The 24,186-nt window shown below is 40.5% G+C and overlaps 1 protein-coding gene across 9 annotated transcripts in view; it reads left to right on the top strand.

The window, feature by feature from the left end:
- The window catches only part of LOC140200156 (gamma-sarcoglycan-like), a 630,311-nt gene that overhangs the window by 446,896 nt on the left and 159,229 nt on the right, over window positions 1–24,186 (top strand). For all 9 annotated transcript variants that reach the window (XM_072263045.1, XM_072263048.1, XM_072263047.1 and 6 more), the window contains one exon: window positions 16,724–16,811. In XM_072263045.1, the coding sequence (XP_072119146.1) occupies window positions 16,724–16,811 (88 nt within the window). The remainder of the gene's footprint in view (window positions 1–16,723; window positions 16,812–24,186) is intronic.

Genomic DNA, 24,186 nt, shown 5'->3' with positions numbered 1-24,186 from the left:
AGTAGTGCGGTAGTGTTCATGGGTTCAATGTTCATTCAGAAATCAGGAGACAGAGGGGAAGAAGCTGTTCCTGAATCGCTGAGAGTGTGGCTTCACACTTCTGTACCTCCTTCCTGATGATAGCAATGAGAACAAGGCATGACCTGGGTGATTGGGGTCCCTAATGATGGACGCCACCTTTCTGAGGCACCGCTTCTTGAAGATGTCCTGGATACTACAGAGGCTAATGCCCATGATGGAGCTGACTGACTTTACATCTCTCTGCAGCTTACCTTGATCCCATGCAACAGCACCCTGCGCCCCCCCCATACCAGATTGCGATGCAGCCAGTTATAATGCTCTTCATGGTACATCTCCAGAAGTTTGCAAGTGTTTCTGGTGACATAATAAATCTCCTCAAAAGTTGTTGATCCCTATTGACACTTCCTGTCCCATGATCCTCTCGTATCCCCTTTTGCCTATCACCTGTCCAGCTCTTGGCTCCATCCCTCCCCCTCCTGTCTTCTCCTATCATTTTGGATCTCCCCCTCCCCCTCCAACTTTCAAATCCCTTACTCACTCTTCCTTCAGTTAGTCCTGACGAAGGGTCTCGGCCTGGAACGTCAACTGCACCTCTTCCTACAGATGCTGCCTGGCCTGCTGCGTTCACCAGCAGCCTTTATGTGTGTTGCTTGAATTTCCAGCATCTGCAGAATTCCTGTTGATCCCTATTGATTTGTTTCATTCTCAAACACACCAATATAATTTCTATTTACACAGTGAATGTTTGCTAAAGTATGGATAAAGTTACAATTAAACAGTTTGGCCCTGGTCAGGTTGGCTTTTAACTCTAAACTCAAGTAAACTTCTATTCCAATCATCCCAATGCAGATCAGCAATAAAAATCCAAGTTGTCCATTTCCAAATCAAGTTGGTTGAGACCCCTATCCCCACTTTTCACCATTCCAATCAAATGCCAGCCCTCACTTCCAGATCTACAGTTGACTAGTGGCTTTCCTTCACTTCCCACTCCGGAGTGCACTAATACTGTATGCACAAACTAGCCAGGGTGGGACTTCTTTCCCTTTTCAACCTCATTGATGGCAGTTGTTCCACTGTCTACATACAGTTCAAGTGTCAACGGCTTGTTTTATGGTTTCATGTTTTCCTCTTTATGGAATTCTTTTTCCATTATCGTAACTGTAAGTCTATGAATGTTTTGGGAAAAAAGCTTCCTGAGCTCACTCTAAGCAGCTCTCTGGCAGTTTTCCACCAATGCATCATTCCTAAGCATTACTAAAATATGCCAGAACATTATGATGAGCTCAAAGCCTGGAATCGAAATAACTCTGTGTTCGCTGTCGATGGATGGTGGAGCTGTGTATTCCCTGAGCCCTTTTCTACTTGAAAGTAAGAAAAATTGAATGGTTGGGGTGTCAGTTACAGAAAGCTGGAACGCTGAAACCTTACTCTGGCATGGGCAGGCGCCCTGAAATAAAACTGTGAATGCCAGTATTCAAATGCTCTCTCTCCAACAATCAGTAGATTGATTCCCTGCTTTGAAATAAATCAACAAGATAAGGAAGGCAGACTTTCAAACAAACTAATACACTTGTAAGCTTGTGCCCACAGCTCCTGTTCGTATTTTGGAGTTATATTAATTCAGGTGAAAACCAGTCTTCGGTTCTGAATGGACATTGGACATTGCAAGCAGCAATTTGAAGTTAAAAGCACACCCTTGCAAAATGGTGGCCATGAATCATGCTTGCATATGCAACAGCCAAACATTAAGACAATGGGGTTGTGCTAATTGTCCTGCATCAAACCAGGCAAACATGGCTAAGCTATTTGCATCATGGTGACTGACTTCAAGCTTGCAGACCAGGCTGTCACACAGCATATCATACATGATCACAGGTACAGTTGAAATCAATAGCTAATCTATTGTGTACTCCGGCTTCTTGCTTCTGGCTCTCTATTACATTCGGATTGGAGGGTTGTGACTAGTGGTGTCCCACAAGGATCGGTTCTGGGACCTCTACTTTTCGTGATTTTTATTAACAACCTGGATTGGGGGTAGAATGATGGGTTGGCAAGTTTGCAGATGACACAAGGGTTGGTGGTGTTGTAGATAGTGTAGAGGATTGTCGAAGATTGCAGAAGGACATTGATAGGATGCAGAAGTGGGCTGAGAAGTGGTAGATGGAGTTCAACCCGGAGAAGTGTGAGGTGGTTCACTTTGGAAGGACAAACTCCAAGGCAGAGTACAAAGTAAATGGCAGGATACTTGGTAGTGTGGAGGAGCAGAGGGATCTCGGGGTACATGTCCACAGATCCCTGAAAGTTGCCTCACAAGTAGATAGGGTAGTTAAGAAAGCTTATGGGGTGTTAGCTTTCATAATTGGAGGGATAGATTTTAAGAGTCACAAGGTAATGATGCAGCTTTATAAAACTCTGGTTAGGCCACACTTGGAGTACTGTGTCCAGTTCTAGTCACCTCACTATAGGAAGGATGTGGAAATATTGGAAAGGGTACAGAGAAGATTTTCCAGGTTGCTGCCCGGTTTAGGGAGTATGGATTATGATCAGAAATTAAGGGAGCTAGGGCTTTACTCTTTGGAGAGAAGGAGGATGAGAGGAGACATGATAGAGGTATACAAGACATTAAGAGGGATAGATAGGGTGGATAACCAGTGCCTCTTCCCCAGGGCACCACTGCTCAATACAAGAGGACATGGCTTTAAGGTAAGGGGTGGGAAGTTCGAGGGGGATATTAGAGGAAGGTTTTTCACTCAGAGAGTGGTTGGTGCATGGAATGCACTGCCTGAGTCAGTGGTGGAGACAGATACACTAGTGAAATGTAAGGGACTACTAGACAGTTATATGGAGGAATTTAAGGTAGGGGCTTATATAGGAGGCAGGGTTTGAGGGTCGGCACAACATTGTGGGCTGAAAGGCCTGTACTGTGCTGTACTATTCTATGTTCTATTATCAGACGTTTTTAGAATATCTGTGTCAACGGGGGTGTTTGAACATTCAGAAATGTCTCCCACTGTAAAAATGTAATTCAAAGGAAGCTTGTCAACTCAAAATATTGAAGTACAGTAAATGGTGTAATGATAACTATTGAGATTGTATTGAATTGCTTGCTGTTACCTCTGATCTTAAAGGTATAAAAATGTGGCGTGCAATGCTTTCGGGTTTGTGATCCTCTACCATGAGTGTCTCTACAAGAACGTCTGTCATGATAAATAAAACTTTAATATCTACAACTTCTTCAGTTTCTCCAGTGACTTACTTTCTGTTACAACAGCTCCCAACTACTTCCCAAGAAGGTGGAACGGTTCAATAGTTCAACTTAATGTCAGAGAATGTATGTAATATACAAGCTGAAATCCTTGCCCTTCACAGACATCCATGATACAGAGAGAAAGATACCAAAGCTCCCTCCCCATCCCACACACAAGCCACAGCAAAGTATCAACCCTCCCCCCGCTTGTTCCAGCAGAAAGCATCAGCTCCCCCAATCATCCACCAAGCAAGAGCAAGCCCCAGTGCCCATGATCTATAGACCATCAAAAACTGCTACCTATCCTAACCAATATCTCAACAGTCCCTCTCTCGCACTAACAAGGGAGAGAGAGATATCACCCCTGCCACAGCGAGAAGGGAGATCACAGTTCAGTTTCAATGTTACGGAGTGCAATGTCACTTATTTCGAGTTCCGTTGACTCGAGAATCAGCAAACTCGCTCACCATCGAGAGAGAGAGAAAGCGATCGCTCGAGTACACAGGTCTCCAACAGCTGCGCCCTCGGTCTCAATGTTCCGATCTCCCACGACGTCAGCGAGGAATCGGGTCGTCCATTGGTCCGCACAAAAATCAGTCAAGAGAACGGGCGATTTAAACAGTTTCACGGATGAAGTCGAAGAAATTCACCCAGGCCCACAAAAACCTCTGGTGCCATCTTTTGCTCCTCCCACTCCTCCCGGTACAGCTAATAGGGCAGCTGGCTCATAGCTCCAGTAACACAGGTTCAGTCTGGATGTCCTGTGCTGTCTGAGTTTGTGTATTCTTCAGTGACCAGCTGGGTTTACTCTGGGTGTGCTGACTTCTTCCCACATCCCAATATTGTGCAAGACCCTGAAGTAGTATAGGTTAGTAGTAGAATCTGGGAGTGAGCTGATGGGAATGTACAGAGAATCAAAAAGGTCTTAATTCAGGTTTAGAGTAAATGCATATTTGATGGTCAGCACAGGTTTGGTGGGCTGAATGGCCTGTTTCAGTTTGGTATGACTCTTTGGGGGATTTTGCTTATCATTACTGCCTGTGGTGCCAGAATGAGGATTAGCCTTCTATAACTTGTTCCCCAGTTCACCCAATGAACAGATTTGCTCAGTAAGTGAAACCCAAAAATCAGCTTCTGAGGCCCTGCCATTACAATCCTTAGGTCATAGTGTTAAAAGGCATCATATAATTAAGTATATTCCTTCACAACCTTAGACAACCCTGGAAGAAGGTTATGGTCTAGAAAAATGTGTGTAATTAAAAAAATAAATAAACTACATATCTGGGAGCTTAAGTATCCATTGGAAAATTCATTTGTTTCTCTCCACATTTTGCAGTGGGTTTTTCATTTACTCTGGCAATTTTCTTCCAACATAAACACTCCTCAAATGTCATTAAACGTGATGCATCATGCAAGTTGTCTGCAATGAAGATTTTTCGACCTTCCCAGTTAGAAAAATTATATTTATTTATAGAACAATTAGCCTTTACTAACCTGTTTCCCTTGAAATGGTGTTTTTAAAAGGTCAAACTGCATTCTCTGTCTACTGAGAGCCGTGACCTTCTATAACCTCAGTAGAACCTATTATATATGTGTTAACTACTTTGCCCATGGAAGTCAGGGTCATGGTCAATCTTAATTTCCTAGATTCAGGGTCATTCTGGGTTGTTTCTGTTGGCTTTTGCAACTTCCTACAGTATGCTGCTCGCTGGTGGATTCAGGAGTTCACCCAAATTCCATACTGAAGAAGAACAAACCGATTTTCCTTCAGCCCACAAAGGAAGGCAGAACAGGCTCCCCCAGAATAAAATCTTCAGACACTGCACTCAAGTATTTAACAAAACCTCCCTGGAAACTTACTGGCAGAAGTGTTTGCTGTAGCTGTGTTAGCACTCCCCATGCAGGACAGACATAATTTCTGCAGGCACTGTTCTTTACCACTCTGTCGAGATACTCTCTGACCTTCCTGGAAAGCTTTCAACTCTCTGCATTCCTTCAGTGAACCACCTATTCATTCAATGCCTGTAGATAAGGAGTGTGGCTTGCCCGGTTGTATGTTCCTTTAAATGGTCATGGACCCTTTGCTATGTGATGATAACCTGCAATGCATCTGCAAGGGTTCCTGTGCTGAAATGAAAATGTCCATTACACGGAGAAAACTGACAACAGACCTGAGCCTCACAACTGAAGTTTTCTGTGACTTTAACAGAATGTTTGAGAGTGGTTCACCATGCTGCTTCAGTTTAATAAATATGTAGTTGAGTAACTTCGCAGATGATTCCTGAACAGAAGCTTTGCTCACTCATGTCAGGTTATGAGGAAAGGTATTGAAAGTAATCATTTATAGCATTAGAACATCAACAAAGGTGAACCATTTTCATTTCAATTTTTAGTGTGTTTTCTCCACCACCATGCCTAAATCTACAATTTGTTTGCTGGTGTCATGAACCTGCTATTTTTGTACAGTAAAGTACAGAGTACAATGACCTATAATCTTGTGCATTTGCAGTCCCATATGCCATTTCTCCCTAGCATTTTTGGAACAGTCACTGATTTTGAGGTACCAGGTAGGGGTTTTCTGGTAGGTTTTGAAACTCATTTTGAAAATAGAGTTCAACTTATCTGTAAAAAGAGGAAGGATCTGCAACGTGTGAATATGGGCTTCCTTACATTAACGTTAATGTCAGAGTAAAGGGATATGTTAAGAAGGCACCTAAGGTACACATGCAACTGCTTCAGGAGAATGTGCTTGGCCTCAATTGTAACCCTCAAATTGTTTATAAGTTCAAAGTTCAAAGTAAACTTATCAAAGTAAGTACTTATATGGCACCAGGACCATCCTGAGATTTATTTTCTTGCAGGCATTCACAGTAGAACAAAGAAATAAAATAGAATCAGTAAAAGTCTACTCACAAAGACTGACAAGCAAACAATATGCAAAGGTCAAGCTGTGTAAATACACATAAATAAAAAAATAAATAAATGGATGAATGGATAAATAAATAAATAAATAATACCGAGAGCAAATTGTAGAGTCCTTCAAACTGAGTCCATAGTTTGTGGGAACAGTTCAGGAGTCTGACTGTGGTGAGGATCAAGTATACAAACATGAAATACAGGAGGTTTAACCTTGGAAGTCCAAATGCCAGAAAATGTTCCCCATGTTTCCTGTCCCTGATTCCCTCTGTTGTCCTCTGGACAGACTGCCTATTGATGTTTTGTCCAAGTGGATACAACCCAGTAGATCTGGGAACTTTCGTTAGAAACATAATTCAAAGTAGACTTCTTTGTGCAATGCTGTTTGTGCTCCAAGGTGTCAATAAGTGAGGATCAGTGAAGGGCCAAGATAATTCTGGAACGATGCAAAATTCACTGAGCAGAGCACAAAATCTGAACATCCTGAAATCCAGTTTTAGCCTAGGAATGAAAAGTTAAGTTGTAGCTCCACCTGTTCCTTAGCTGCTTTTACCCTGGGGCGGGAAAGCATTCTGTGTGACAGGATATGACGTTGTGAGCAACGACCACGTCAACAGAGATGCCACCAGTACTTGGTGTAAGTTTCCAGGCCGTGACATTGTAACTTCAGTTACTCAGATACATTCAGTAGCAAGTACACAGTCAGCAGAACTGTAATAAATAATATTGCTGAAATATATTCTTTGTGTGAAGTTAATGATAATTTTTAAACTCACAGGAATTTAATAATATACCTGGAGTTCCATTGTTGCAATCATAAATAATCATTTATTTCAAGGTAACCCTTCCAACCCCACAAGCTTCTGCCACCCAAATACACCCATGTGACCAATTAACCTAGCAATCCATATGTATTTGAAATGTGGGAAGAAACCAGAGTATCCGGTTTGTAAAATGTGTGCAGGATAGTTTTTTGCAGCAATACGTAGAAGTACCAACTAGAGAAGGGGCAGTGATGGATCTCCTGTTAGGGAATGAGATAGGTCAGGTGACGGAGATATGTGTTGGGGAGCACTTTGGGTCCAGTGATCACAATGCCATTAGTTTCAATATAATTATGGAGAAGGATAGGTCTGGATCCAGGGATGAGATTTTTGATTGGAGAAAGGCTAATTTTAAGAAGATGTGAAAGGAATTAGAAGGAGTGGATTGGGACAATTTGTTTTATGGGAAGGATGTAATAGAGAAATGGAGGTCATTTAAAGGTGAAATTTTAAAGGTGAAATTTTGAGGGTACCGAATCCTTATCTTCCTGTTAGGTTGAAAGGAAAGGTTAAAAGTTTGAGAGAGCCATGGTTTTCAAGGGATATTGGAAACTTGGTTCGGAAAAAGAGAGGTGCATATTCTACAATAAATATAGGCAGCTAGGAGTAAATGAGGTGCTCAAGGAATATAAAGACTGTAAAAAGAATCTTAAAGAAATTAGAAAAGCTAAAAGAAAATATGAGGTGGCTTTGGCAAGTAAGGTGAAAATAAATCCAAAAGGTTTTGACAGTTATATTAATAGCAAAAGGATAGTGAAAGATAAAATTGGTCTCTTAGAGAATCAGAGTGGACAGCTATGTGTAGAGCCAAAAGAGATGGGGGAGATTCTGAACAATTTCTTTTCTTCGGTATTCACTAAGGAGAAAGATATTGAATTGTGTAAGGTAAAGAAAACAAGTAAGGAAGTTATGGAAACTATGATGATTAAAGAAGAGGAAGAACTGGCACTTTTAAGGAATGTAGAAGTGGATAATTCTCTGGGTCCTGACAGGATATTCCCTAGGACCTTAAGGGAAGTTAGTGTGGAATAACAGGGCTCTGACAGAAATATTTCAAATGTCATTAGAAACGGGGATGGTGCCAGAGAATTGGCGTATTGCTCATGTTGTTCCATTGTTTAAGAAGGGTTCTAGGAGTAAACCTAGCAATTATCAGCCTGTGAGTTTGGTATCAGTGGTGGGTAAATTGATGGAAAGTATTCTTAGAGATGGTATATATAATTATCTGGATAGACAGCGTCTGATTAGGAACAGTCAACATGGATTTGTGCGTGGAAGGTCATGTTTGACAAATCTTATTGAATTTTTTGAAAAGGTTACTAGGAAAGTTGACGAGGGTAAAGCAGTGGATGTTGTCTATATGGACTTCAGTAAGGCCTTTGACAAGATTCCACACGGAAGGTTAGTTTGGAAGGTTCAATTGTTTGGTATTAATATTTAAGTAGTAAAATGGATTCAGCAGTGGCTGAATGGGAGACGCCAGAGAGTAGTGGTGGATAACTGTCTGTCAGGTTGGAAGCCAGTGACTAGTGGTGTGCCTCAGGGATCTGTACTGGGTCCAATGTTGTTTGTCATATGCATTAATGGTCTGGATGATGCAGTGGTAAATTGGATTAGTAAGTATGCAGATGATACTAAGATAGGTGGAGTTGTGGATATTGAAGTAGGTTTTCAAAGCTTGCAGAGAGATTTAGGCCAGATAGAAGAGTGGGTGAAAGATGGCAGATGGAGTTTAATGCTGATAAATGTGAGGTGCTACATTTTGGTAGGACTAATCAAAATAGGACATACATGGTAAATGGTAGGGCATTTAAGAATGCAGTAGAACAGAGAGATCTAGGAATAATAGTGCATAGATCCCTGAAGGTGGAATCTCATGTGGATAGGGGGGTGAAGAAAGCTTTTGGTATGCTGGCCTTTATAAATCAGAGCATTGAATATAGGAGTTGAGATGTAATAATGAAATTGTACAAGGCATTGGTAAGGCAAAATTTGGAGTATTGTGTACAGTTCTGGTCACCGAATTATAGGAAAGATGTCAACAAAATTGAGAGAGTACAGAGAAGATTTACAAGACTGTTACCTGGGTTTCATCACCTAAGTTACAGAGAAAGGTTGAACAAGTTGGGTCTTTATTCTTTGGAGCGTAGAAGGTTGAGGGGGGACTTGATAGAGGTATTTAAAATTATGAGGGGGATAGATAGAGTTGACGTGGATAGGCTTTTTCCATTGAGAGTAGGGGAGATTCAAACAAGAGGACATGAGTTGAGAGTTAAAGGGCAAAAGTTTGGGGGTAACATGAGGGGGAACTTCTTTACTCAGAAAGTGATAGCTGTGTGGATTGAGCTTCCACCAGAAGTGGTTGAGGCAGGTTCGCTGTGGTCATTTAAAGTAAAATTGGATAGCTATATGGACAGGAAAGGAATGGAGGGTTATGGGCTGAGTGCAGGTCGGTGGGACTAGGTGAGAGTAAGCATTCAGCATGGACTAGAAGGACCGAGATGGCCTGTTTCCGTGCTGTAATTGTTATATGGTTATCCAGAGGAAACCCACACAGTCTGGGGAGAATGAACAAACTCCTTACAGGCAGTGCTGAGAATCGAACCACAATCCTCCATCTGCCACTGTCATAGTGTTATGCTAACTGCTGCACTACACGCACCCCAAATATGGTATGTAGTTGTTAGAAAATGAAGGTTTGTATTCGAGTTGCTCAACAGCATGGTCATTGATTGGGTGTTCCTGTACATTGAATGTACTTTGGATGTGTCTTTTTTTTAATCTTGCCCATGCATATTCTTAACTTCAATATAGATCCTTTCCTGTACAGTGATACCAAAAAAAAGAGAAAACAGATGTGTGTGTCTGGACTTCACACCAAAGTCAACTGGCCATGAAATGCATTTAATATATTCATGAAACAATTAAAATCTATTTTGTATTTAGAGATTTGCAATTATAATTAGAGAATAATGGACCTCTCGGGTGATTTACATTGATAGATTAACTGTCAGTTTGGAAAGGTTGCTACTTAATTGTAGACCACTTCCCTAGTAAATCAGTTCCAATTTAAGCTCTAATTTTCAAACATGGCATTTAATCCATTAATGCGCACTCCGCAGGTCATTCATTCCAAACATCTGTTGATACCTGTAGATCATGCCTTCTTTGTAATTGCGTCAATGTGTTGGACCCAGGATAGATCTTCAGAAATGTTGACACCCAGGAAATTGAAACTCCTCACCCCTTCCACTGCTGACCCATCGATGAGGCTGTGGTGATAGGCAAATTACAGCGGGTCCAAGTTCTTGCTCAAGCTGGAGTTGATTCTGCAATGACCATCCTCTCAAAGCACTTCATCACAGTAGATGTGAGTACAAATAGGTGATAGTCATGGAGGGAGCTCACCCTTCTCTTCCTGGGTACTGCTATGATTGTCGCCCTTTTGAAACCTCTGGCTGCAGCAGTGAGAGATTGAGGATGTCCTTGAGCTCTCTCGCCAGTTGGTTGGCACATGGTTTTGGTGCCTACCAGGTATGCCATCAGGGCCTAAGTCCTTGCAATGAAATATGTTCGGACGTTGGACTTCAAGATAAAGATTACAGAGTCACCGGATGCGGCTGGGATTTACACAGGTGTAGTTCTATTCTCCCTTTAAAAGCGTGCATAAAAGATGTTGATCTCATCCAGGAGTGAAGCATCACAGCCATTCATGATGTTAGGTTTTGCCTTAGCAAACAGTTTTGATGGGATTTGAGGAATAATATATTCTCCCAGATGATGGTTCCAATCTGGAACACATACATTGAGAAGGTGGGAGAGGCCACCACAGGCAAAACCCTCCCCAGCGTTCAGCGCATCTACAAAGAACTCTGCCAAAAAAAGCAGCATTCATCATCAAGGACCCCTAGCACCAGGCCATGTTCTCTTCTCGCTGCTGCCATCAGGAGAGAGTTACAGAGACTTAGGACCTTCACCACCAGGTTCAGGAACAGTTATCACCCTTACACCATCATCAGACTCCTGAACCAGTGTAGAATACTTCATGCACCTTAATTCTGAGCTGATTCCACAACCAATGGGCTCACCTTCAAGGACTCTACAACTCATGTTCTCAGTATTATTTAATTATTTATCTGCAGTTTGCTTTCTTTTGCAAATAGGTTGTTTATCTGTCTTTGTGTATAGATTTTCATTGATTCTGTTGTATTGCTCTGTTCTACTGTGAACACCTGCAAGAAAATGAATTTCAATTTACTTTGAAATTTGAATCATCAAGGCATAAGAAGGTACAGACTGAGTGTTGGTAAATAGGATTAGTATAGATACACAGGGTGGAGATACATCTCTACCAAAGGAGATGTAAGGCGCTCCCTTTCTCCGCTAGCCCGCAGGTCACCCCTGGGCAAGATGTAGCACCTGCTTAGCCCCACAGTCAGGGTCAAGTGAAGCCATGGAGCAGATGGTGGATGGTCATGTGAGCAGCTGGTGCATATCACAAGCCCTGGTTTTGCGACCACTGACGCCAGGTAGACAATCTCTGAAGTGTATTGATTATAGCTGGGGTCACCCATCTTATAAAGACACAGCCCAGAAAAAGGCAAGGATTACCAGTTCCATAGAAGAATTTGCCAAGAACAATCATGGTCATGAGACCACGATCACCGTCCTACATCATTCAACATGGCACATAATGATGATGGTGATGATGACAGGTAAAGCACTTAACAACTAGCATAAACATGGTGGGTCAAAGGACCTGTTTCAGTGCTGTTTGACTGACTCAGTCACAGAAGAAATTAGCAGGCAAAGGGAGGAAAAAATTTCAAGAGTGGGTTCAAACCTTCCTTGAAGAAATGCCACATTCTGCTGACTCCAAGGAATACAGATTTGGGCAGGGAAATGGCAGATCAAATTTAATCGGCACACGTGTGAAGTGTTGAACTTTGGAAGGTCTAATGAAAAGCGAAGTACTGTATATAGTTATTGGCAAGATCGTTAACAGTACTGATGTATGGAGGGATCTTGGGGTCTGAGTCCATAGTTTCCTGAAAACAGCGGGGGTGGGAAAGAAGGCTTTTGGCACACTTGCCTTCTCTGCTCTGGGCATCAAGTACAAGGTTAGAAAAGTCACTTAGCAGGTTTATAAAACTTCGGCAATACTTGGAGAATCATGTGTAATTCTAGTTACTCCATCGCAGGAAAAAGGTGAAAGCTTTGGAAAGGTTACAGAAATGTTTACTTGGATGCTGCCTGGATTAGAGCGATGAGCTGTAAAGAGAGGTTGGGGAAAAAGGCTTGTGTTGTTCTCTGTGGATTGTTGAGGCTCAGGGGAGACCTGTTACTTCCTGTACCCAATAAACTGGCCACTGAGTGCATGTTCATATTATTCTGCTTCTGTGGTCCGTTCACTTCAACCTTTGATATGTTGTGCACTCAGAGATGATCTTTTGCACACCACTGTTGTAGTGAGTCATTATTTGAGTACTGTCATCTCCCTGTCAGCTTGAACCAGTCTTTCCATTCTCCTCTGACCTCTCTCATTAACAAGGCGTTTTTGCCCACAGAACTGCCATTCACTGCTTTTTTTTGTTTTTTGCACCATTCTCTGTAAACTTTTAGAGACTCTTGTTCATGAAATTTGCAGAAAATCAGCAGTTTCCGAAATGCTCAAACCACCTCGTCTGGCACCAACTGTCAAAGTCACTGAGATCACATTTCTTCCCTGTTCTGATGTTTGATCTGAACAATAACTGAACCTCTTGATCATGTCTGCCTGCTTTTATGCATTGTTGTTGTGACATGACTGGCTAATTAGATATTTGCATTAATAAGCAGGTGCACAGGTGTACCTAATAAAGTGGTCACTGAGTGTATTAACTTTGTGAGAGGCATAAATAGAGTATAAAATCAGAATCTTTTTCTCAGGGTAGAAAACTCAAACACTGAAGAACATAAATTTAAAGTGAAGCAGAGAACATTTAAAGGAGATGTGTGGGCAAGTTTTTTTTAGCAAGTGGTAGGTGCCTGGAATGGGTTGCCAGGGGCAGTGGTGGAATAATGTGTTTAAGAAGCTTTTAGATCGACTCATGAGTATACAAGGAATGGAGGAATATGGATCATGTGGAAGTAGAAAGGATTTAACTTAATTTGTCACACACATCGCAGGCTGGCATTGTTTTATGTTCTACTTTCTGTGATCTGTGCTCTATGAATTTAGTCAATAACTATTCAAATGTAGAAAGAGCATTGCCCTTGGGAAGGTGTTAGTGAGATTCCTTCTTGAACAGCTGCAGGCCTTGAGCTGTGGTTCTGTTAGGGAACTAATTTCATAATTGTGATCCAGTGACAGTGTAGGAACGGCAATTCATTCAAGACGGCACTGAAAACCTTACAACCGTGCATCATAAACACACAAAATCTCTATGTAAGCAGAAGGAGTGTATTACCTCACAAATTATCTCCCATCCTGCCCTGTCAGCTACCTTTTGGCTCTGTCTGTGGAAGAGTTTGTGTTGCCACATTGGCCTTGTTAGCCATCTTAGAAACCAAAAAGAACAGAGAGATAGCAAGATGTTCTTGATTCCTAGGAACTGCTTAAGAAGCAAACTTGGCTCGGGGTTTGACATGGTATTTCACAGTGAGAATACATAAGCTTCTACCAGAAGATTGATTCCTCTACGTTCAGGATATGAATAGCTTGTACCAAATCATAGTTGAGCATTCAATATCTGACAGTGGATGGTTCACCATGAAGGACTGATCTAATCCTTTTGTTTTACTACAATTTGTCATCAAATTCAATCTGCTGAGGATGTTGAGTGAGTGGGGAGAGGACACTGATTTCCATTCACTTCCAGTGAATTTGAAAGGTAAAGTGAACCAATATAAACTTTTAACTAAACATTCAGCATGAAGATCGGAGCTTAATGTAAAGATATCTCTATCCAGGCCTGTTGTTACACCAAAAGCCACCCAAGTATCTTGGGATGTAGAGATATGGATGACAGATGCCTGACGTGCAGCATCTGCTGTTTGGGCACTATGAGATCTGACGTTTATGTTCACAATTATAGCAGGACGCATGTCTTTTGGATACACTCCAGAATCCTGAAAGTACACAGGGTAACACACACAGAGTGCTGGAGAAACTCAGCGAGTCAGGCAGCATCTGTGGTGAGGAATAGACAGTAAAAGTTTTAGGTCTGAAATGTTGATTGTTTGTTCCTCTCCATAGATGCTGCCTGACTTGCTGAGTCCTCCAGCATCTAGTGTGTGTTACTCTGGGTTTTCAGCATAAAGTCACTTATGATTAAGTACATGAGTAGGTAGATTTGGATGCCAACAAGAGTACACCACCAACTTTAAACAGAACACTGCCAAATAAGACTTTAATTTTGTATCTTACTTCACATGTGCAACATTTTTGCAGGATTCAGTATTTATCAGCAGAAAGGACTGAACTGCATGCGTTACTTAAAGGACTCATCAGTATCTGCAGGTTGGTCACTGATTTATTCACAATGTTGGCTACAGTAAGCTGCAGTTTGGTGTTTACAAACCATGTTCCTATCTGTGAATGGGGTATGTTTACCTCAAGACTTCAGAAGAGCCCTGTTGCTACCAGAGCTTTGTGGTTTATTTAGCATTTCCCTAAAAAAGTATCATAATGAGGGAATAGAGAGCAAGTAGGGAAAGATGAGAGAGAGGAGACAAGTGGTTCAGGAAGCATAAACAAAAAAATTCTGCAGGCAATATTTCTTCTATGGGCATCTCAACAAAAGAGATGCTTCTGGAGATAGCTATTCCTGAAGGAAGTTTAAATTAAGCCATGCCAAATGATGCAGCTACAATAGTCACTTGGGTATAGGTTAGTGCCTGTCAGTCAGAAAGATGGGGGAGATGAAGAAACATACTGTAAGTGGCTCTGATGCATTGTAATAAGAGAGATTGATTTGACAGTACAATGAGTACAGAGAAGAATGTGAAATGATTGCATTGTATTTCCTGATTTTTTTTGAAAAATGAAATACAAAAGGATGTTATAGATGATATTAAACTCCAGAGGATTCTAGTAGATGACCCGCACCTCTTGTCTGATTCAGAGAATGCTGTATTCAACCTGTATATTTACATGAGCATTTAAAGAGTCCATGTCTGTCAAAGGCTATTGTTTGTCTTCTCTGAATCATATCCAATAGCTGGGGATCATCCTTTAGTGGCCAAGTGCTCTCTGTTGCTGTTAAAGAGGTGTTGGGGAATCTTTGGTTATTCTTTAATAAAAGACCAGTCCGCCTTCCAAAGACTTCATCTGTCAACTTCAGGCAAGGTACTTTAAATTCTATTGTTATGGATGTTGGTTTTCAGATGCCTGAGATTGAATCTGAGTACAGATAACAATGGTTTGAGATATAAAAAAAATACTCATTTTACAAGTCTTTTAATTCAGAGTGCAAACAGTTATATAGATTCCAGATGTCTTAGATTTATGGCTGTGGTGCAATTACTCTGTTTTTCATCACTCCATAGAGGAGTAGTAGGATTAAAAATTCTCAGCACTAACTCTGTCCACATTGTTTTCGCTTAAACCCTTTAATTACCACTCCTACCCACAAACTCCCAACACTACGAGGTTTGTATCCCTGCCAGCTCAGGTTTTCTGAATTGGGATTTCCTTGTAGTCTCTTCAAGTTGACTACTAATTGCTTTAAGTTTCTTCCTCCAGTGTTGATATTGGTCTTTTAAACAGCAGCAGGCTTTATCTCTCCCTGCTGCTCGGAACCAATGGTTCATTCACAGATTTCTCTCACATTTCTTCCACTTGCTGGCACCAATAAAACCAAACTGTGGAATTTATGGACTCAAATATTTTGCGTGCAAAGTTGATGCTTTGCTCTGGATATGAAAATGGTTCGAAGTAAAATTACCTCAAGTTCCTTGAATATTCTGATTAGTCGGACTCAAAATGTCATGCATTATGAAGTTTATTACATGGGAACTCACTAAATTTCTACCTTAGGGGATGTAAGAGATGACGTATACTATTTCATCTTATTATGAAGTATTGCGTATGATTTCTATGAATAGTTAGTTCTGGGCTCTCTCATTGTCCATTTCACTGTTCTTGTTGATATTCTTTTTAAATAAATATTAGCAACTTGCAAAAAAAAAATAAAGCCCTTAAAACTAGGAATGGAACTGACAACTTCACTGCAATAGCACAGCTTGGTTTCACTGCATGCACCTTAGGGAATAATGTCCACATCTGTGGACTATGCAAGCTCCTCCTTTTTAAAATATTTTCTTTCTAGGGGATGGATGACTAAAACTGCTGCTTGGAACGTTCATGCATGAAAAACCAGGACACAACTGTGGTGAACTCATGGGACTTGGGTCCTGTTTCTCAAATCAGTGGGGTGATGAAAAGAGAAGGAAAAGAAATGAACAATTGAATTCAAACTTTAAAAAATTGAGAAAGTTGTGAATGAATAAAAGTGTATTGAGAATTTTCCCCAGTTCCAATAAAATATTACTGATCTGAAAATTTAACAAAGTTTCTTGCTCTATGAAGGTTGAGTATTTCCGCATTTTCTGTTTATGGTTTTCATTATTACTTGGGGTTTTCTTCCAAAAAAAGAGTGTTTTATATGTGGTAATTCTTACTTACGGTCCGGATTTTCCAAATGTAAATTGACTTTGCTTCAACTCCCTGCAGGATTCCCCCTTGCTTGTGGATTCTTCTCAGAATGTGACTGTTAATGCTCGTAACTCCAATGGACACGTGACTGGCAGATTAACAGTGGGTGAGTGCTGCTGTAATGATTTCCTTCTCAAGCTGCTATAGAAAATGCTTATTGAAATTGTACAGGACACGATAGACTTGTCACTTAATGTCATAATATTTGACGTGTCACACAATAAGCAAATATTTATCTAGGATAAGCATTGATAATGCTACTCTGCTAGAGTAGAGATTTACTCATCAGAGGCAGAATTAAACTGTATTTTAGGGTTTGATAAAAGACGTTTTTTGCTGCTTCTATAGTGGATCAGGAGTAATTCACACTCCCAGGTAGCTTACAATATATAAAAAAAATAGTTTGAATTTCATCTGAGTTATCAGTGACATAGGCCCAGATTTTACAGAGTGGGGTCTTCTCTCCATACTCAGTCTGAGTATTTCCATTAGCATTACTGTCCTTGCCTTTCTTTACCTCACTCCACCTACCACTGCATTTCTCCTTTATACATTTGTTGCCCTTGGATCTTGACTAATTTTAATGCTGCTAGATTTTCTCCCAGCCTCTGGTGAGTCAAGTCATCGAACACTGTGCACTCATTTCCTTTGCTATACAAATCCCATTGCTCCACAAATTCCATTCATAACAATTTATGCTGGATCCTCATTGACTAGTGCCTCAAATTTAACATAATTGACTTTGTCCTTCAAGATTTTCTTGCCTTTGCCTCTCATTGCCTCAGGCAGACATCTCATTCTAAACTCTCCATTTCTCTGACCTAATTTTTATCTTAATGATCCCCATCATTGGATACCCAAGCCTTGCTTGCTGGAACTCCCTTTACAAAGCCTTATATCCCTATCTTCAAACCTTTGGTAAAGCCAAATTACTTCTTTCCCAAATTTGTAAATATGCTTGTAATGTTCTTCCTCTTACGATTTCATCCTCTGCCTGTGAAGCAGTTTGGGATATTTTCCTTCATTAAAAGCATTGTGTAAATGCAGAGCATGATGACTTTGGGAAACAATTTTTTTAAATTGAAATATAGATTTACCACTTCTTGAAGTATTTTAATATTTTGACGGTATGAGAGAAGGTTGGCACTGGAAAATGTCTTCAAAAGGCAGTGACTTCCCCACGTTGGAAAAGAATGGTGAAGGCCTCTCAGCAAGTAAGCAAACAGTGAGAATTGGACAAATTCTTTATCTAGAGGTTCTTAAAGCAATTAATGTCGTCACATAGTATAAAGATGCATTCGTCAGCTGATGTCATCAGTTCTGATATTATGCTGGCACACAGGTCATTGACAAAGCAGCAGGTGATGGTTAGATGCTGCCCTGACTAACTTCTGTAGCATTGTTCTGGGCGGCATTGATTGTGTGAGTAATGGCTCCAACTAGTGGAATATATTCTTCTTATTGATCAAAGCTCCTTGATGGTATGGTATATCACTTGTTGCCTTGCAGTTGAGGATATTTACTGTACCCCAAATCAGTATTTCAGATCTTTAGGTACAGTATGTTAGGATTTAGGCTGTAATTGGACCTGGAGCTGAGTAATCATGGGAAAACCTAAACAAGATATCAAAGGGCAGGTTATTCACATTCTTGCCATTGGATTTCCAATGATGACAGAAGTGAAACGTTGAAGAGGTAATTAGCAGTGCGGATTTTACTTTTTTTTTGGGGACAGAACATTTTCCACATTGTCGGTCAGCATTATAACTTTACTGGAACAGTTTGTCTACAAGCTTGCCTATTCTGAAGCAGGTTTTAAGATTCACTTTTTGGTCCAGTAGTCTTTGTTATATCCAGTGTCCTCAGGGTACCACAAGCTGAATTGGGTACAGAATAATTATCAGTCAGGAAGCAAGATGGAGCATCCATGTGGCACTTCTTACTGAACATAATTGCAAATGTTTTGCATCGACTTTGGTTCTCACAATATTGGAGAATTTTAACTTGTTTTGGAGCCTCATCCCATTTGTTATTTATTTGACTGTTAATATACATCATTAATTTTGACAGCACTTCAGAGGTCTGATCTGATCCATTAATTGTGGAACCATTTGCTTCCCCCATTCCATGCTGCTGTTTGGCCAGCTCAGCATCTCATTTGTAGGGAAGTCTGAGGCTGATCCTAGCATGCCCTTCTTACTCATTGAATCAAAGCACTGTCTTGATGGAGTGGTGATATGTTGGAAGCTGAAATGAAAGATTGTGATGGTAACATTGTTGCTGCTGCCGAGGGCCCACAGTACCAGTCTCAAGATACCAGATCTGTTCAATCCCCCGCAATTATTTTCCCATATAGGGCGTATTTGGAATGAAGATAATATTTTATTTCCACAGGAGAGACTGGTAAAGATGAAAGTCAAGTAGGCCATTTCTTGTGCCGATTTGTTTATCAACTGGCACAGGCCCAGTCTACCAGCAATGTCCCTCGGGATACAACCAGCGTGGCCAATGGTGATGCTACCAAGCCATTTACTGCAAATCCCCCCAACTCTGAGTATATTTTGTGCTCTTGCCACTTTCATTGCCTCTTCCATGAGAAGTATTGATTCATCACTGAAGGATGATATTAGGTGGAAATCAGGAGAAGGTTCTCTTTCTCAGGATTGACCCGATGCCATGACACTCCAGAGAGTTAGTTTTGTGGACCCCTAATGCCTTGTGTCTGCTTACCATTGTACCATCACCTGTCCTGTGTCAGTCCTGGTAATGGATCAGGATGTCTTTGGGATTGTGATAGAGGAATTTGCAATTTTGTCATCAAGGAGTGATTTTCTTATTGTGACTCGCAGGCTGTTGCTTGACTAGTCAATGAAATAACTCTCCCTATTTAAACACCAGTCTGTTCATGACAATAGCAGGACTAGCAAAATCTTTTCATTTTTGTCATGACCATTGTGTTAATTTGGGGATGTGCAACAGAGAAAATTATAGTTATATTTCAAATAATAAAAAGTTATTTTTATCTTGTCTCCAAGATGGTTGTCACTTTAAATGTATTTTGTAAATGCTGGTCACTTGTCTTGGCTGCTGGAATACGTGTTAGTTCCTGAAACGATGAAGGTCATTGCACTGGAGTTGCTGATGCCCTAGCTAACTAGGTTATGAGATGCCCTTGAACTCTCCAAATGATGACTGCACTTGTGCTTGTCTCTGAAGCCTGTTTATCATAAGAATCAAATAAAAGGTTGTGCCTTTTCTTCAAGAAGTGGAAGAAATCAGGGATGTTGTGATTGAGTTCCATGTCATTAACAACCCTGCGGTAGGTGCTTTGGATTTCTATCCAGCTCAGGAGTTATCTTCAAGTCATTTTGGATAAAAACAGTCACCATATCAGTGATTGTAATTAAAGGTCTCACTTAATATTGCTTGTTTGTGCAGAGGAGCATTGGAGTTATTTTCTATATTCTGAGTAGCTACAGTTAAGTATATAAAAGTGTAAACAAATTGGTCATTCCCATTTGTCATTCATTTATCTCTTCACTGTTCAATAAAGTTATAAACTGTCAAGTAGTTTATAGGCCAGGCCAGCTTTGACAGAATGTTATTGCTTTTGCTTTTCCAAAGGCAAGGTGAAGTAGCTAGGCAACCTCATTCTCAGGATAAATGATTTCTGTCTAACCCGTGGTTGTGCTTCCACCTATGTACTAGGCAAGGACAGACCCATTTAGTGGTCTCACTAATGAGAAGTATTCGATTAGAAAAATGGCAAAAATTACCCACCTATTTATATGGCTCAAGAGATGTCTAGGTACATTTTTGAAAAAGAAGAAATTTAAGAATTTATTGAGAATGCATCTGGTGTATGTTATAATGTGTATTTCCCAAAATGACTATTTCTCATTGGCAGAGATATAAACCTGAAGCTGAATTGCGAACATAAGGCAAACCAGAGTTAAATGTAACTGCAACCTATCAGGGTCAATGCAATGTTACTTACACAGTATGCCGTGTTATTTCAATACATTTATTTATAGTGAGGGTGCAGTTTGTCTTTTGGTTGATTACCAGGTGTTATTGTATTTAATGTCCCTTGTCCTTGAAGTGGAAGCATTTTAGTTATTTTTTATATTAATTTTATTTATGTATTTAATGAGATAGTGTGGAGTGGGCCCTCCTGGCCATTCAAGCCACACCACCCAGCTACCCTCTGTACAAACCTAGTCTAATCACAGACAATTTACAATGACCTTTAACCTGCCAACCAGTACATCTTTAGACTGTTGGAGGAAATGGGGACCCGGAGGAAACCCACGCGGTCACGGGCAGAATGTACAACCTCCTTACAAACAGTGGCGAGAAGTGAACCCAGGTTACTGCCATTGTAAAGCATTGTGCTAACTGCCAAGCCTCCACGCTGCCTGAGCTGTTACAGTCAAGAACGTAAAGATGTACACAAATTAATTATTGCTGCTTGTCACTTATTTCTTTACCCGTCAAAGAAATTGTAAAACTGTTTAGTACAGGTTGAGCATCCCTTATCCGAAATTCCAAAATCTAAAAACCTCTGAAATCCAACATTTTTTAAAGTGTTGACATGATGTCACAAATGGAAAATTCCACAAGGCGCTGGGAAGGTTCCCAGGCAATGTGCAGTTCTCTGCACACCATAGACAGTTCTAAGAAGTGACCTCACATATGTAATGAACAGAAGTTAATGAAAAAATACAATAAAAGTACTGCATAAAGTGAAAAATGAGGATCTCAACCATGCATTGAAAGAGTGGATTCATCGGCGTCCGGGTGAGCATTTGCTGCTTAACGGTATGCTGATCATGAAACAAGCAAAGATCTGTCGTGACAAACTGAAAATTGAAGGCAATTGTGAATATTCAGCAGGCAGGTTGCAGAAACTTAAGAAAAGATTTGTGGTGATGAAGCATCTGCTGACCATGAAGTGGCAGAGAAATTCATTGACGAGCTTGCGAAGTTCACCGCTGTTGAAAATCTAACACACTGAAAGGCTGGATCAGTACATATGTGTGATGAGCAAAAGTAAGACAAGGACTGCTTACTGGTTGCACATAAATTCAGAGCCAGGAGTGATGGTGATGCCTAACAGCCACTAACTGTCCACTTGGGCAGCCAAGGTATGGTTAGCTTGCCTTTCTGATGGTTCAATGTGCACATTGTTTCATGCACAAAGTGATTAAAAATATGATATAAATCTACCTTTAAGGAATATGTATAATCTGTATATGTAGTGTAAATGGTTTTCATGTGTAGACAGGTCTCATCACCAAGACGTGTGTCTTATTAATGCAAATATTCCAAAATTTGAAAAATTCTAAAATCCAAATCACCTCCCAAGCAAAACCCAAGCATTTCAGAGAAGGGGTGCTCAACCTGTAATGGGAATGGAGATTTAGAAGTTTATTAGCAAGAACCCAGAGTACTTTAACAAAGTTCATAAAAACACAATTTCACTTCCCTATGCACAAAACAGAGAAACTTCCTTCTACATTCTTCACTGTCCTTTTACAGGCTTGAACACACATATCTCACTAGCTCTCAATTAGCAATTTAAAATGGACCTGGCACCTACTTCAGGATATATTTCCTCAACCACACAGAAAAAATGAATTGTAATCAGAGGCTCACCATTTTTGAAGCAGTATAGCCCCATCTAACCAGACAGCATTAATATAGTTTCCTAAGCCACCAATGCCAACCTGCTGCCCAATCTACATAGATTCTATCGTTTTGGTTGAAAACTGAGACTTTTGATTAAATTAAATCATTTTAAACCTAATGTCAAATCCTATCATCATTCTTTCCCACAAATTCATAAATGACTCCTCATTGAACAAACCGTTACCTAAATTGTCATTGTCAATGGAAAATTCTGTTGTCAGTTTCTGAACAAACTGATAAGCACTCTATCCTCTACATTGTTGGTACATGTTTGATTTATCAAATCCCTATATAGATCAAGGTCTAGCTTGATTATTTCTCTCAGATGTGTTTCTAATTTCCTCATGTCCTACAGCAAAACTACTACTTGGAGGCTTATCAACATCTCTAATGTTTTCTCGTCCGTTCTGCTTCCTACTCCATCCAGACATATTCTAATGCAATGCCATGATCTGTCCATCAATATCCTTTCTAACTGTGCACTAAGGTCACCCCTTATTAATAACCCAGCTCCTCTTAATTTTGCCTGTTCTTCCTAAATGTTGAATCCTATGCAATATTTAATTCCCAGCTTTGGTCACTCTACTCCACTTTTCTGTGATGTAGTTAGATCAGTTTCATTCACCACTATTTCTGTGCGTAGTTTACTAATCTCGTTCTAGATTCCATTGAATTTGACCCTTGGGCATTTTTCCCCATTTTGATCCTATTTGTTTAAGTACTTATAACATTTTAAACTCCTGTTTCACTTTGTTTTTGTTCAAAGTCCTAAGTAAATTTATTATCAATGTACACGCAGTATATACCATCATATACAACCCTGAGATTCGGTTTCTTGCGAGCATTCTCAGTCAATCCAAGAAACACGCTACAATCAATGAAAGACTGCACCCAATAGGATGAACAAACAACAACGTGCAAAAGACAACAAACTGAGCAAATACAAAAGAGGAAAATAATAAATAAATAAACAAACAAACAAACAAACAAGCAAGCAATAAATATCGAAAACGAGATGAAGAGTTCCTAAAAGTGAGTCCATAGGTTGTAGGAACAGTTCAGTGACGGGGCAAGTGAATTTGAGTGAAGTTCTGCTCTTTGGTTCAAGAGCCTAATGGTGGAGGGATAGTAACTGTTCTTGAACCTGGTGGTGTGGGTCCTGAGGCTCCTATACCTTCTTTCTGATGGCAACAATGAGAAGGGAGTATGGCCTGGGTGGTGGGGGTCCTTGATGATGGATGCTGCTCTATGTAGATGTGCTTAATGGTGGGGAGAGCTTTACCCATATAGATTGGGCTGAATCCGTTTCTTTTTGTAGGATTCAAGGGCATTGGTGTAGCCATATCAGGCCGAGATGCAACCAGTAATACTCTCCACCACATGTCTATAGAAGTTTGTCAAACTTTTAGATGTCGTGCCGTATTTTGCAAACTTCTAAGGAAGTGGAGGAACTGCCATGCTCTCTTCATAATTGCACTTACATGCTGGGCCTAGGACAGGTCCCCAATTATCACATCTCACTGTCAAGCTCTTTTAAGCTCTCTTGAAATTCACCAGCAATCTCCGCCCTCCCTGGCTGCCCCCCCTCCATCACAACATGGCTGGAGTATCAGCTGTGAAGAAGAATACCAAACTTTTCCAACTATTCTACATATGGAGCAAACAGCTAAATCACACTGACCTATCAACCACACTCTCTGCCCATCATCACTATCCTTTACCTGGAAAAATCTATTCATAACCAACTTACACTAACTTACTCCCCTGCTCTTCAGGGTGTGTTGCCAGTG

The sequence above is a fragment of the Mobula birostris genome, chromosome 7 (assembly GCF_030028105.1).
Source record: "Mobula birostris isolate sMobBir1 chromosome 7, sMobBir1.hap1, whole genome shotgun sequence".
NCBI lineage: Eukaryota > Metazoa > Chordata > Chondrichthyes > Myliobatiformes > Myliobatidae > Mobula > Mobula birostris.
This window is presented reverse-complemented; position numbering and strand designations above follow the sequence as displayed.